General features: G+C 31.8%; 1 protein-coding gene across 1 annotated transcript; it reads left to right on the top strand.

Moving 5' to 3' along the window:
- Window positions 1-4201: 4201 nt before the first annotated feature.
- LOC145062624 (uncharacterized) lies at window positions 4202-6171 on the top strand. The gene is made up of 2 exons (XM_079010203.1): window positions 4202-4589; window positions 4994-6171. Exon 2 carries the CDS (start codon window positions 5033-5035, stop codon window positions 5918-5920), a length of 888 nt encoding a protein of 295 aa, XP_078866329.1. The 5' UTR covers window positions 4202-4589; window positions 4994-5032; the 3' UTR covers window positions 5921-6171.
- Window positions 6172-16036: the final 9865 nt, after the last annotated feature.

Below are 16036 nucleotides of genomic sequence, written 5' to 3'. Positions count from 1 at the left end.
TATTTTATCTAAATTATAAGGTAGGATCCACTTACAAGTCGGTCTATATACCCTATTTCTTCTATACCATATCCGCTGCTAGGTGTATCTAAAAACAAAAAAGCACGAAACATACTCAGTCACCAATTTACGGAACGAGCATAAAAGCAAAAATTGTACCTCGATCATCCAAATTATCTCTTCTGTCTAAATGATTCAACACCCATTGCCTAGCAAGAATGATGCCTTTTATCATGACTAACTTATTCCACCTAGGTAAACGAGTTGGCAAAACAACATTTCTATCCAAAAAGTACATGATTATTGAAGATACCAAAATTATCCTTCCATCTAAACCCTAACTCTAAGAACCAACCTCATTTATAAGAGACACTCCATCAAAGATTTTAGATATGAAAAAAATCGTCTCTTCACTACCTTAACGAATAAATCACCTCCATGAGAAATTCCATCATATATCTAACAAAATCAATGCCGCCAATCTCTCTTTAATTTTTCCAAGACATACAACATCGAGAATCTCTCTGATCGAAGAACATTATATGATCCACACATCCTTTCAAAATTCCATCATACACCTGACACTTCTCAGATCATTTCGCCTTAGGTCATGTTTGATAGTTTCTGTCCGGAAAAATGCTTTATAGAAAAGTGTTGTATGGGAAAGTTTTATGACTGAGAAATAAACCATGTTGTTTGATTGCATATCTGATTGAGTGTGCTGAATGAAATGAAAAATGACAGTATTACCCTGCTGTTCTATACCGTGATAGATGAAGTTGCTGAATAATTATAAAAACATACAAATTATCATACAAAATCAAAATTACACAATAATCTTTTAAAAATCCAAATAGAATGTCGATTAAGTTGTTTAGTTTTTTTTTTCAAGTTAATTTTACGTCTTTGTTCTTACTATAAATTAATTTTTTTATAACTCAACATGTGATTCTTGACTCGGTTTATGTCCGATAGTGGTGGAGTGGATGAATTTTTTCAAAATATATTAGGATGGTGGTAATGTTGACAAAAAAAAGAACTAATCCAATAAAAATGAATTAAACAATTAACAAAAGAAATTAATAATCCAACAAAGTAATATTTATTACTATATAAATATTATATATTTATAAATAATATTTTTTAATATATAATAATCCAATAAAAATAATTAATCCATTAAAAAGAAATAAAAAAAATATTTAAAAGAAAATAATAATCCAATAAAATAATATTAATTAATACATAAATATTATATATTAAAAATAATATTTCTTAATGTATAATAATTCAATAAAAAAGAAATTAAAAAAATTATTTAAAAGAAATTAATAATGCAAGAAAGAAAGAGATAGAATTTGGGGCACAATTGTCTTTCCAGCCTATTCGGCCAGAAAGATATGGTTTTGGAGCTTTCTGGGAAATACATATGTTACCGGGAAAAACCCATTTTTTTTTTTATACATATCAAACAATCTTTCCGGTCCATTCAGCCAGAAAGATCTGTTTGGATTTGAAAAGATGTCTATCAAACGGAACCTTAATCTCAATTCTCTCTACCCCAAAATTCACTATAAGCACTCTCAAGCCTCTTTATATTCACTAATGTGTCTTCCATTAGTCTCTCTCTCTCTCTCTCTCTCTCTCTCTCTCTCTCTCTCTGTGTGTGTGTGTGTGTGGAATTTATCGGTTCATCGAGATTATCTCTAGTATCCTCTAGGTAGGTGGAAAAAACAGGATATCGAGTTTTCAACAATGTTTTATGGTGTTTTACATTTTTTCTTTTTTAGAAGTTTCTTTGTACCATTGGTAGTCCGATTTATGTCAAACAAACGGGGTTTTGAATAAATGTCTCAAACATGCTACCATCTTCTTGTGTTGAATCATGATTTATATCAACCTTCAAATATCAAGTCAATACAAGCTCAACCTTAGTAATGTAAAATCATCCAAAATCAAGAACATGCAAGAACCACTTTTAAGCTCAAAAGTTCAAGGATCAACAAGGATAATATTGTTTAAGATTTCATTTATAAGTTGAACGTTCCGCCACTTCCCGCTCAAACTAAGGGGGACGTATTAGCGATATAATTCGATCAATATTAGGTTTATTATTGTCATAATTTCCACATTATAATTTTCCTTATTTTGTATTAGAGTCAGAATAAATTTGAATATTGTAATCTATAAGTACCCATTGTGATTAATGAGAAAGGATGTCCAAATGTTATTCTAAACCTATTTCAGCAAGCATACGTAGCTCATATTTTCTTAGAAGAATAAGTTTTTTTTTATGATATAGATAAAATACGATATCTTTACTCGGTCTTAACAACTAGTACGGGCTTTGACCTATAATCCTTTTTATATCATACAACATGTAAACTCATATGTTATAACTACATGGTGGATATTTTTCTAATACAAATTGAATTTGTCAACCACACATTGTACTCCATCGAGATTTTGACATTTTCTTGGTCAAAGGATGAAAATTTCGTCAGTGGCCAAGTTAAATATATATGTTATAACTTGTTCTAACAATTATTCGGATACACTCTCTTCTTATTATTTCAATCAATATTATGTTTATATTTTTATATTTGGATATGCTTAATAAGTTATTGTATGTGATATTTGTGAAGTTAAACAGTTCACAAAATAAATACTTTTATGAAAAATATTTCAAGTTTGGTCATTTTCTTCTAATAGAGCACAACCATTTTTGATCATTTTTGTGATTAACCCAAAAGAAATACAAATAAACACAGACAAAAGAACCATACACTCGCTCATATTTGGAACTGGTGCAAAATAGGTGCAAAATAAAGGGGGTAATGATTTGACTCAGCTTATTTCCTTTTACTGAAAAATCATAAGAAAATTGATTCGATTGTTCAATAGGTAAATGAATAGATCAAGTTCATATATACAAATCAACCATTTGGATTGATCAAACCCGAGCCAAATCATATTCATTAACACAACTAAAGCAAAAGTTTAAACATTTTTAACAAGAAAGCTTTCAAAATAAAATAAAGTATATTTTTGTGAAACATCTAAAAACTTGATTTCTCATAACAAATGTCAAAAAACATATTATAATGTTTTCATGAAAAAAAAATATCAATTTTAGGTAAATCATACATTTACCTTTATATACGTGTTACATCGTAATCTTCCAAACATGATATAATAACACATCATAAATGTAAAGTATAAACAAAATACATCTTGTTGCTCGTTTGCCATCTCACTCATTGTACGATGACAATTGATATATAGAATTATTTTTTGTTTAGAAAAAAATATACATCTTTTTTTTTTTTCCTTTTTTTTGTTTTTGAAAATTGACTTTTCAAAACACATGTACCACTTATATTTTTCTCTAATGGGTTGTTTGATAGTTATATGATTGAATTAGACACGATCCTAAATCTGACCGGGTAAGATGAATATCAGATGAGTCATGATCGAGTCAGAGACTTCAAAATATGATATCAAACAGTTTGAATCTGATCGAATCATATCGAACAACTTTTTAACCTATCTGACCGGGTCATATCGAACAACCTTTAACCTTTATACATTTAAGAATAATTGCATCATACTATTTCAACAAAAGACTTTATACATTTAAGAATAATTGCATTATACTATTTAAACAATTATACATTTAAGAATAATTGCATTATACTATTTCAACAAAAGACTAAATCCACACACAAAAAAAAAGTTTATGTGCCGTGAGCTTCATGTATGTATATAATACCATTCTATTCTATGCTAATTTATATTTTAAACAATGTTTTTTTTTATGTAAAGTGACAAAATATTTAATATTTTGTCTAAGTTAGATATAATACTATTATCATATTACGTAAAACAAAAAATACTCGAAATTTTGTCTAGTAATGATGATTTAACATAAACAAATACTCGAAATTTTGTCTACTAATGATGATTTAACATAATGATGTTGCTCTCTTTTGCAAAAAAGGAGAATAATATTTATAATAAAATTTGATTTAAAAATATATTTATTATTGTTAATTATGATTTTATATTTGGTTTCAAAACATTTTAGCGGTTAAATTAAACTCCGTACAAAGTCTTGGTTGGTTATCGCGTCTGTATAACCGTACCTCACTTCACTAACCCCCACCAGGCCACCAGTATAAAAAGAGGGACAGCATTACCCATTTCTTTATCGATTTAAACACCGCCACCCACCACCGCAACCACCACCTCTACCTCCGACTCTCTCCCTCCCTCCCTCCCTCCACATTCATTCACTATCTTCCTTTTCTTCACTCACTCGACTTTCAGAAGGCTGTGCGCGCTGCAAACTGCAAAGAACGAAAGGACGAAAGCTAAAGCGAAAGTCGTCGCCGGTTGATTCTAGATCTGAATCACCGTCTTTCATGACTGCTGATTTTGATATGAATTTTGCCTTGAAAAAATCTCTCCTTCATTTCTCATAATTCTCTCTCGGATTGCTGAGTTTCAAGTAGTTAGTGAAGATCAAAAACTTCTACATCGTTCTCTGTGGATCTGATAACGAATCTCGCGTTGCGTTGTCCTGAACTGTAAGTGTTACTTCAGTGCTCTTGCAGAGTTCATTTTCGTAGGAATAGTTAATCTGATTTAGGCTTCTATGATGTTTAATTTCTCTACTTTTTGGTAATCTGTTTGGTTGCCGATGAAAGAGATAGAAGTGAAACATGTGAATTCATTCCAAATTGGTGAATTTTCGCGGCAACCTAACATATTCTCGTGATTTACAAAAGGAATGTGTGCCTCTTTTTGTTTTAGTTTCTTAAAGTAAATGGAATTTGCACTCTGACTGAGCTTTCATTGGTGAAATGACTTTACGCTTGATTTTGTGGGATATATTCGCTTACTGTTTACTGGTCGAGAATACTGTTATGCTAGTTGCTAAATCCCAAATTTCAAACTGTTTTTCTAACATTTTTTGGCTTTAAAACTGCAGATTCTGAGTTCTAAATCTGGTCAAAATCAACTTCCAACAATGGGGAAAGCAGGAAGAGATTGGACTCAGATCTATGCAATATACGGCATGGAAGATTGGCACACACCGATTTTTCTCTTGATCCATGCGATTGTCTTCTCCGCTTCATCACTCGTATTCCTTCTATACTTCAACTGGATCTGCTACTCCTTCGAATCAATCCTCCCGTCAGTATTTTCAACCAGTATCGCCAGATTCGCCGCAGGATTCACCGGCTCCGTCACAGCTCTCTCCGCCGTCTGCCTATTCTACGCCGCCGGCAACATGTTCTACTCCTCCGTCGCCCTTCGCTGGGACATGGCCCAACGCATGGTCAGCGCCGTCCACGACTGGTCCACCGTGAAAACCGTACTCGACGTCGGCTGCGGTCGCGGCATCCTCCTCAACACCGTCGCAATGCAGCTCAAAAAAGAAGGCAGCTCCGGCCGAGTCGTCGGGTTAGACCGTAAAAACACGACTTTATCAACCCTAAGGACGGCAGGAATGGAAGGCGTACAGGAATACGTGACCTGCCGTGAAGGAGACGCGCGTAGGCTACCATTTCCGGACAACTACTTCGACGTGGTGGTGTCGGCGGGGTTTGTTCACAAAGTCGGGAAGGAGTTCGGACCGAAAACAGCGGCGGCATCGGCGGAGAGGATGAGAGTGGTGGGGGAGGTGGTGAGGGTGTTGAAAGAAGGCGGAGTAGGGGTGGTTTGGGACATGGTTCACGTACCGGAGTACGTTCTCCGGCTACAAGAACTGAAAATGGAGGAGATCAGAGTATCGGAGCGGGTAACGGCGTTCATGGTGAGCAGCCACATCGTGTCGTTCCGGAAACCCAGCCATCAGCACGTGATGGGTCCCACTGAAGTGAGATTGGATTGGAGATTCCACAATATCTGTTGAATTATTTAATCCGGAAAAAAAAAGATAAAAAACAATATCCACTAAGCTTATTTTAATAGAAAATATTTTATATACGTATAAATAATAAGATATATAATTATAATTAACTAATTAATATTAGAGTTTGATGTGTTAGGAAAATACGAGGAATGTAAAAGGTCTGGTGAAACAAAGTGGAACCAGAAGTATGTTGTTTGAATTGTAATTTAGTTTATTGAAATATAAATAAGAACAAAATTACAAGTTGCTTATAGTGTTGCATGTGATCATTAATACTTACTTTTTATACTTGTTAAAGTAGTAAATAGTAGAACCTTTGGCGTAAAACATAACCTTTGGGTTAATTTTTTATACTGTGGAGTGATTGTTTGAGACGTGTGACGTGTGATTGGCAATAAATAGCATCACATGCGATATGATTGTTATTTGGTACCTAGTGGCCCTTCCCTTGGGTTGAAGGTTTTTTGGACATCTTCACGCATCAACCACATTAGTCTCTTCATCTTTAAATACTAAGAAAATGACAACTTTTAAAAATATTTTAGAGGGTGTTTGGTAAGTTTTTTAAGAGGCAATTTCCTAATCATTCGGTATTAAATTAAGAGCGTTTCGTATGTAATATGTATTTTTTTCTTTTTAATTTCTGAACGAATCAGAACCCCTCTCAACCATTTATCTATGGTGACTATATGAACCATTCATTTTGTGTTAAAACATTCCACCCAAGACAAAGACAATCTCATGGTAGAACTACATATCAAAAATTTACATTGTTATGCAAAATTTGAAGTATTGCACCCGCCATTCTGGGAACCGACTATGTTCGCCCATGTTTCCACCACGACCCTCATATATCTAGCTACCGATGCTTGCTTTTTTTTTTTTTTTTTTTTTTTTTTTAATTTATCTAGATTCATATTCTTTTAAATTACTTGACCAAGTATCAATTTCGAATCTAACCAATTATTCTGAGTTTCCGCATCAATTTTTAATATTTATGTACGAATCGGGCGGTGATGGCTGGTCGATTAGGCCTAATCCCTTTGATGAAGGAGATAAGTTGATCCATTTTTTTTGTAAGTCGTAATTTTATTTAAATCAACTTATTTCAAGTTCATGTTGTTTGTTTCAAGCTAGGATTTATTTCGTTATTTTGTTTGAATAATTGTTTCATGAATTTTGCTTTTGAGTATGTACTTAAGGTCTGATTGAAATACTTCATTTTATTTTATAGTTAAGTGATTTTGGGACCTGATTTAATTTCATATCACTTTACCCATCGCGTTTGAAATAGTTCCTCTTTTTAAATATATTATTGCCCCCGCAACCTTACACCCCTTCTAGAAACTAAACACCCATGTTTACCGTATATTATATATAATATGATTTTCCTATCCACCGACTTTATCTATGTTTTGGCGTAAATTTTTTATATCTTCGTAGTTATTTTTACGCATTTTTCTTGGCAAAGTTGTGGTCCTTAAATTTTGTGCTTTGGCAACTTAAGTCCTATAAGTTTCTATGCATAACTTTGGTCCACAAATTTTGTGGTTTGGTAACTTAAGTCCTATATTTATATTGCTATTGAAAAAGCTCTGCTACTTAAATTCATTATTACCGCCGCAACGCGCATCTAATAAATCCTAGTTGTATTATATAAACCATTAAGATGAAATGATATTTGATATTTATTAAAAGAAAATAACTGCTAAATAAAAACAAATTTATAGTTTAAATATAATTAAGCAATAGTAGTATGAAATATCACTAATTTATGTGAGATTTAGTTTATTAAAGACAAACATAAACAGAAATTTATTTCATATCTAAGTGGTTCAATTAAAAATTGTATTGTCTCAATTAATAATGAACAGTGAATTACTATTCTCATTAGCCTAAGCCTTCGAGGAGGTTCCCGACCCAATTGCCGAGCCCTTTCCCACCAACCTTGTAATTTAAAAGGAAAAAGAAAACGAAATAAATCATTGAAAAAGCGGCGGTATTTTGGATACCCGTATAACCATCGAAGAAAAAACTAGTTTTGAGGTTGATTATAAATATTCGACTACTATTAAAGATGTTCTAAAAAATAAATATATTATATAATTGACAGATAGGCAAATTAATAAATATAATAAATAGATTACGTATCATATTCTATGATAAATTCGTGTTAAACATCTAAAAGGAGCTTTTTTTAACGTTATTATTGTGTTAAATTAAAATTTTACATTTTTCATTTATATCTCATTGTAATTTAAACCCTCAACTTAATAGAAAAAAATACTTTACAATTTTTATTAATAAAAATAAATATCAATAATATTATTAAAAAGTCACAATTGATAGTAAATTGGGACATTATGTCGTTTGTTTGTCTAACACAACACGACAATGTTATATTTAATATGAGCAAGACACAACACAATGTTGTGTTTTTTCAAGTAACAAGAAAATAAACCAATTAAAAAACGACAAACACCACACGATACGAAAAAGATAACATAATAGAACAATTAGTTTATTTAATTAATATTTAATCATACATAACACGAAAAACACGACAAATAAATGCTAAATCGTGTCAATTTCGTGTCGAATTTTGAACACAAACACGACACGACACAATATCATTTTTTTACACTTGACACGAACACGAATTTGAATTTTAGTTTCGTCCCATTTTCGTTTAATGCCGTGTATTTTTATTTTTCGTGTCAACAATTGTCACCCGTAGTCCCAATATAATAAAAAAAAATGAAAAAAATGGTCAAAGATAAATATATTCGTGCCTATTTTCTTTGTTAATAATTTCCCATTTAAGTCAATTAATTTCAAAGTCAATAATTTCTGCACCTACTTCACCTCCTAAGTCCTACCCTGCTAGCGATTAATCATAACGTGTCTTTAATTTATCATAAGTAATAATAGTAACAATACTGATAATAATAGTAACATCAAAATACTAATAACAATAATTATAAATAACAATAAAAGCAAGATTATTGAAGTTATTCTTAATAAAAACGATAAGTATTATAGATGTGTTTTATTTTATCTTAGAATCATGAATTTTGGCACCTCCAACTAGCGTAAATCAAACAATCATAAATCTAATGCACCAGAGATAAATAGTAAATGAGAAATTAAATATCCTTTTATGTTTTATTCATAGTTATTTTTTTACTCAGATAGAATATGGAAAGAGTGGATATCTTCAGTTCTTCACCATTCTCCTATTAATATCTTGTATTTCATTTTTTTTTTTGCCTTCTCCTAGCTACTTGTTACGTGAGGGTTCTTTGATAATATATTATTCGTTTCCAAAAAAAATTATAAAATAATACCAAATGAAATTTATTAATTATCTCTTTCTACATCTTGTTTCTCAGTCTAACCTAGTGAGAGGAAAAAAAAATAGATGGACTTGAGATTTTATTTATTTATTTTTTGAAGTTCTTGAACTTTTAATGGAAGAAAATGAAGAAGTGGAAGGATAACTTTTCCTCATAATTTTTCTTTAAATTTAAAATGATTTTGAAAAAAGTAAATAAAATGTTTATTTTTCTTTCATTTCTTTTCGATTAAAGAACCTTTTCTTTCCTTTTATCTTCTTATTTTCTTTCTTAACCTTTTTTTCTTCAAAATTTTAGAACAAAATATCTCAATTTTGACACACATCATGATCTAATGAATAGAAAACAATATATATTTGATTTCTCTTAGTACATTTGAATATTTGATACCAATGAACCCGTTGGTATTAAAGAATGAAAATCATGTTGCTCCTCCAAAGGAGGGAAATTGAAACTGGGGAAAAAACCTCAAGCCGTCGTTATCAAGCATTGATTTTAGTTTTTATTTTTATTTGATCTCAAACCTCAAATATGGTATCCCATAACTATCCGAGTTAAGTAAATACATTTACGTCTCGCTACATTTCCGGTAACATTTTACGTGTTTACTTTACTTACATGTTAATCGTCATATTATATTTATATTTATAAAAAAGACATTTTCAATCATCTCATGCATTTTAAACCCTTCCATAAATTTCCACATATCTCATGTATTTGAAACCCTATATATTTTCACCTTCAAAATAATTAATCACACATCACATAATTTAAATAACTTAAATTTTGAAGCTACGAACAAAACAATGGATGGTGAATTTAGAGCATGAAATAAAAGAATAATTGATTTTGCCCTTATGTACTTATAAATATGTTCCCACTTCTGATGAAAATTTGACAGGAATGATGAAACAAAACCTGCTCCAGCATGGTAAGTGAATCTTTTTATATCATTCATTTCATACCTTCAACTCTTTTAGTTTGCTTCTGCTGCATGGTAATTAAATCCTTTTATATCATTCGTTTCTCAACTTCCACTCCTATAGTTTATACAATTTCAAGTACTCTAAACGAGTTATGAATATATGATAGGTGTGATAGGATAATATGGTATGTGGATGAACTAAAGCAGATACTATACCCTAGAAATGAATCCAAGTTGTCCGATCATCGGCCGGTGAAGGCAATACTTTCTACCGAAGTTAAAGTCTCAAGATAGAATATCATCATACAATACTTATAAATGAGACATTTTTCCAATCATCTCATGCATTTAAAACCCCCACACAAATTTCCAAACACCTCATGCATTTGAAACTCCTATACATTTTCATCTTCAAAGTAATTAATCACATATCAAACACTTTAAATAACTGAATTTTTGAAGCCACGAATAGAACTATAGATGATGAATTTAGAGCATGAAATGAATGAACAATTGATTTTGCTCCTACGTACTTATAAATATGTTCCCACTTATGATGAAAATTTGGCAGGAATGATGAAACAAAGCCTGCTCCTGCATGGTAATTAAATATTTTTATATCATTGATTTCGTACCTTCGACTCCTTTAGTTTGCTTCTGCTGCATGGTAATTAAATCCCTTTATATCATTCATTTCTCCACTTAGTTTGTATAATTTCAAATACTCTAGACGGATTATGAATATATGGTAGGTGTGATAGGATAATATGGACTGGGGATGAACTAAAGCAGATACTATACCCTTGAAATGAATCTAAGTTGTCTGATCATCGGCCGGTGAAGGCGATAGTTTCTACCGAAGTTAAAGTCTCAAGATAGAATATCAAAATCTTTGCATTTTAGATAGGTTTCCAGGACTATAGTCGTTCCAATCTTACTAAAGAATGCAAGTACAGGAGGTCTTCCCATAATTCTTGAAGAATCTAAAATTTTTGGGTTTTAAGATTTCTTGTTTTTGACCTAATTTGATACCATGAACAAATTGGTAATCAGAGATGTGTATTTTCTCTATCAATCAAGGCTAAAATCAAGGAATAAGAATTGGAATTAATATATACAAAAAATCCAATAATAACTTAATCCACTTCAAGGACTGGATGCTTCGTATAAGAGACCGAGCCGACCTGTGATCGTCATCAATAATAAAGAAGAACCACTTCCACAACTTGAAGTAGTGCATGAACCCACACTTTATTTACCGAGACTAATAAAGGTTCAAAGATGAGAAGGACATAACAACCTTCACGATGATTTGGCGGAACATACATACAACAATTTGATATCCAACGACAACAATGACGAGTAGACGTAATTTTCATTATTTTTATTATGTAATGTTTTTAATTTTATCATTGAATGTTATAAAATTGAAGAAATATTTCTATGTTTAATTAATCATTTATATTGTTTTTATTTATATTTGTATTAGATTAAAAATAATAAAGTTGTAATGGTATGATGTAAACACCCCTATAAGATTATGTGGATGAGTTTTTTTTTTTTTTTTTTTTTTTTTTTTTTTTTTTTTTTTTTTGACAATAATGATGTTTTTTTATATAGGGATAATGAATTAAAAATATAATATATTTTTTGATATGTATATATTTGGTCAATGGGTTTTTTCGTCCATATTTACCCCTTCAACTTGTTAAACTGTAAACATGCAGTCCTTATGACCGGTTACTCCAGGTAAACCGGAAAACTTGTCTTAATAGGGTAACATATTTTCCACTTTGTACACATTTAGTCCTTAATATTTTTTTTTACAAAATAAGTCATTGTTGTTTTTGTACACATTCAATACTTAAAACCGGTTTCTTTAGATTTTTCTTACGACATCCTATGTGAGACAAACATTAATAATGTATTCGGGGCTGTGATTCTTATGGCTACCACAACCTCACTTGCTTGATTGCTTAGGTCTTATGGTTTGGCTCAGGTCTTGTGTTATGAACATCGTAACTTCTTCATATGATCTCAGATTTTAATGATGTTTATATCAACACCTTCATATTTGAGTCTGCTATAAATTTCCTTTAGATTAATCCCGTTAAAAGTAATATATTTTTACTTATGATTTTATAAAAAAAATATGCATACATACATTCCTAAAGAACGCATGGATATAATGATCGTAAGTAAAAATGTATTAATTTTTTAACGCGAGTAATCTAAATGAAAGTTGTATTACACTCAAATACGAACGTGCGAATATAGAGATCGTTAAAATCTAAGATCTTATGAAGAAGTTACGACGTTCAGAACACAAGAACGAAGTCAAACTATAAGACCTAAGCAACCAAGGAACAGAGGGTGCGGTGACCATAAACATCAATAACCCCAAAAACCTTATTAATTATCGTCCCACGTAGGATGCCGTGAGAAAAATCTAAACAAACTGGTCATAAGTATTAAAAATACTTATGACCAGTTTGTTTAGTTTTCAACAAAAAATAAGTACTAAATGTGCACAAAAATATTAAGGACTAAATGTATATAAAATGAGAAATATATTACCCCGTTAAGCTGTTTTTTTCCGGCTTACTTGGAGTAGCCGGTCATAAGGACTGAAGGTGTATAGTTTAACAAGTTGAAGGGATAAATATGGACACAAAAAACTTAATGACCAAATATGTACAAATCGAAAATTATATTACTCTTTTAAGTCATTATCCCCAAAAAATTACGGAATAAGTATAATTTTGAAAATATTTTCCAAATAAGGTGAATTTGAAATTTATAGAAATCGGATGCCATGAACCCCAAACTCACGCCTACATCTCGATTTCTCAGACGTCTCCATCTCCGGCTAGACATTGTCCTCTCTCGCCGCACCGGTCATCAACGCTTCCTCCACACGCCGTTGACCATTACCATCCGGTGCTTCCTCCACGACCACTCACCTCCGACGATTCCTCATCTTCTATCATCTCCATTGAGATTCTAAGGTTCCATATTTTTTGATTTCATCTTTCTTATTTTAAGTTTTTGATTTCAAGATTCCATCTTTCTAATTTCATCTTTTTCATCTTTTTTGTTTCCCGATTTCATATTTTTGATCTCAAGGTAATGTATGAAAATAACACTACTATATATAGAAAATATTTGCTTTAGATCTTACATACTTTGGAATGTAATAGTAATAGGTGGTTTCCACAACATACATGTTTTTTGGTTCATTGTTTTTTAGTGAAATCCCAATAAGGAGAAAGCGATGAAGAAGTACATGTTATTTAGGTTATAGATGCACTATGTAATTTACTTATAGTCAAAATATATTTTTACTAATGATAATTTACATTCAATTGTTGGTAAAATTGGAGGCGTGGTTGGTTTGATAAAAAATAGTTTACATTCTTTAATTCTTTTTCTTGCATTAGGCCACCCAGAATTGTAACACCCTGTTTCGAGTCGTTTCATAATTCAGGGTTGTGACCTGAAGATCAAGTATCATAAGGCTTCGGGTTTTGGGAAAGAGAGATTTAGACCCATTTGGATGTGGGTAATGTAGATTATGTGATCCAAGAGTTCGGTTTCTACTTTGTAGTCAAAGGGTAAAATGGGAAAAGTAGTGTTTCAGACTTCTTTTATAAATTATGGATTTTAGTTCGATTTGTTTTAAGTCAAGGGTTGTAGAGTTCCTCAACACCTTTCCGTGGATATAAAGAACGTCGAAATCGGATTTGAAACAAAGAAGTTATGACCGTTTGAAGTTTGGGTAGTTTTGGGTTAAGCCGCGTACGCTAGGTGTACGGGGAAGTACGCTGGGCGTACTAGGGCATCCCTGAGTATGATGGGTGTACCATGAGTATGCTGGGCGTACGCGATTGGTGCCCAAACCTTATTTTCCTAGGTTGAGCCCTATTTAAGCTCCTTAACTTCCCCAAACCCATTCAATTCTCAACCTCCACCTCTCCAACACCCTCCCATGAAAACCCTAACCGTTAGTTTGGTCCTTTTGAGCAAAAGAAGGTGATCTTGAGTTCTTTGGAGTGTTCTTAGTCCATCTTGGAGAAGAAAGATCTATTTGGAGAAGTGTTGGTTGCATTGGAGCTTGTAGATCCAGACTTTGTTCACCTTGATCTTTCTTCTAGAGGTATAAAGTTTGAATCTTGATGGTGCATTTGATAGATCTAGCTAGTCTTGGGTGTTATGATCTTTTGGTCACTTTAGTGCATAAAGTTTAGATCTTGAAATTTTGTGGCCTTGTTATGGATAAGTTGGAAAATCTATCCATTTAAACATCATATTAATTCAGATCTAAAGGTTGGAGACTTGGAACTAATGGATTAAGTTGAAAGAGATGCTCTTTTAGTCCCTTTGAGACTTAAAAAATAGATCTTGGTGGTTTGGACCATTCTAATGGATAAAGTTGGAAACTTTATCCATTATGGAACTATTAGTATTCATAAAAATGTGATTTTGGTCCTTCTATTCCTTCCATGTAAGTGTCATGATGTCTTAATGGATTAATAAGTTAAGGTTTTGACTTTTGGACCTTTTTTAGACATGGAAAGTCATAAAGGTGGAAACTTTATGACTTAGGTGTTGTTTGTTTTTTCTGAGGCAAAATGTCTGCAGTCTGCGGACCACATCTATAGACCTCTGCAGTAGAAGAGGTGGGCCAAACGTCTCTAGTATGAAAAAAGAAGATTGTTTGTTTCTTTTAACATCTATAGGCTACTAAAATAAAATAAAATCTAAATGAACTGATTTTTTATAAACTTCAAAGTGATTTTTTAATATTTTATGACTTTTTTTTTATAAATAATTAACAAATTTAGATCAACTTTTATGTATTATTGTACAAAAAATCTAAATAAAAATGGTACAAATTAATGTATATATTTGATAAAAACCAACAATCTTAGTCACAAAGTTATATCTAAACATTGTAATTAGGAATCAAAGAATTTGATACGTACATAGATGAAAATAAACTTCGATTTTTTCAATTAAATCAATTAAAAACGTGCCATAAAAATTTCCCATGAAATTGACGATATTATATTAAATAATGTTTTAAAAAATTTGGCACAAAAATATAAGAATGTATTATGATTTTTTTCATATTTATATAAACAACTTCAATGACCATTGTTGTAATAAATCTTTATTTATAAATTTGTCAAAAAATATCATGTTTGTGTCGTTGAACTTTTTTTTAAAGTATTGTAACTTTTTTTTTCAAATTATTTATAATTAATAAAGTTGGAATAAATATAAATTAAAAAAACTAAAAAAAGTGAAAGATATATGTGTTTTTAGGCTAGAAGATGTCTGAAAATGTTAGAAGACTCTGGTCGACATCTGTGTCGAAAAGAGGGTGCGCATACATTTTTAAGTTTGCAGTCTTCAAAAAAACAAACAGTCTGCGAATGCTAATGTCTGCGCGTGGTCTGCATGGTGCAGACAGAAGAGGCCAAGAAGATCCGCAGAAAAAAAACAAACAACATCTTAGAATGATGTTGTGAGACTAGATTTGAGTGTTGGAGAATAAGCACTAAACAGAAAAGTGTCATCTGACCAAGTACGCTGGACGTACCTTTGAGTACGTTGTGCGTACTCTTATGGGGTCCCGATTCTGGATGGTGAGTACGCCATACGTATGAGTTGAGCACGCCATGCGTACGAGCTAAGTACGATGGGCGTAGTCAGCCCGAAGTTTGACTTTCGTTGACCGTTAACTTTTGACCAAGTTTGACCGTGGGTCAATGTGACAACCCGAACCTTTTTCCGTTACCGTTAGCCGATTTCTGTTAATAAAATTTGAAT

The sequence above is a fragment of the Lactuca serriola genome, chromosome 7, assembly GCF_051521515.1.
Source record: "Lactuca serriola cultivar US96UC23 chromosome 7, Lser_US96UC23_V15, whole genome shotgun sequence".
Lineage (NCBI taxonomy): Eukaryota > Viridiplantae > Streptophyta > Magnoliopsida > Asterales > Asteraceae > Lactuca > Lactuca serriola.
Note: the sequence above shows the minus strand (reverse complement) of the source record. Positions and strands in the feature narration are given on the sequence as shown.

Excerpts from the sequence above, each read along its gene's own strand:
- LOC145062624 (XM_079010203.1), top strand. The coding sequence starts at position 5,033 with ATGGGGAAAGCAGGAAGAGATTGGACTCAGATCTATGCAATATACGGC.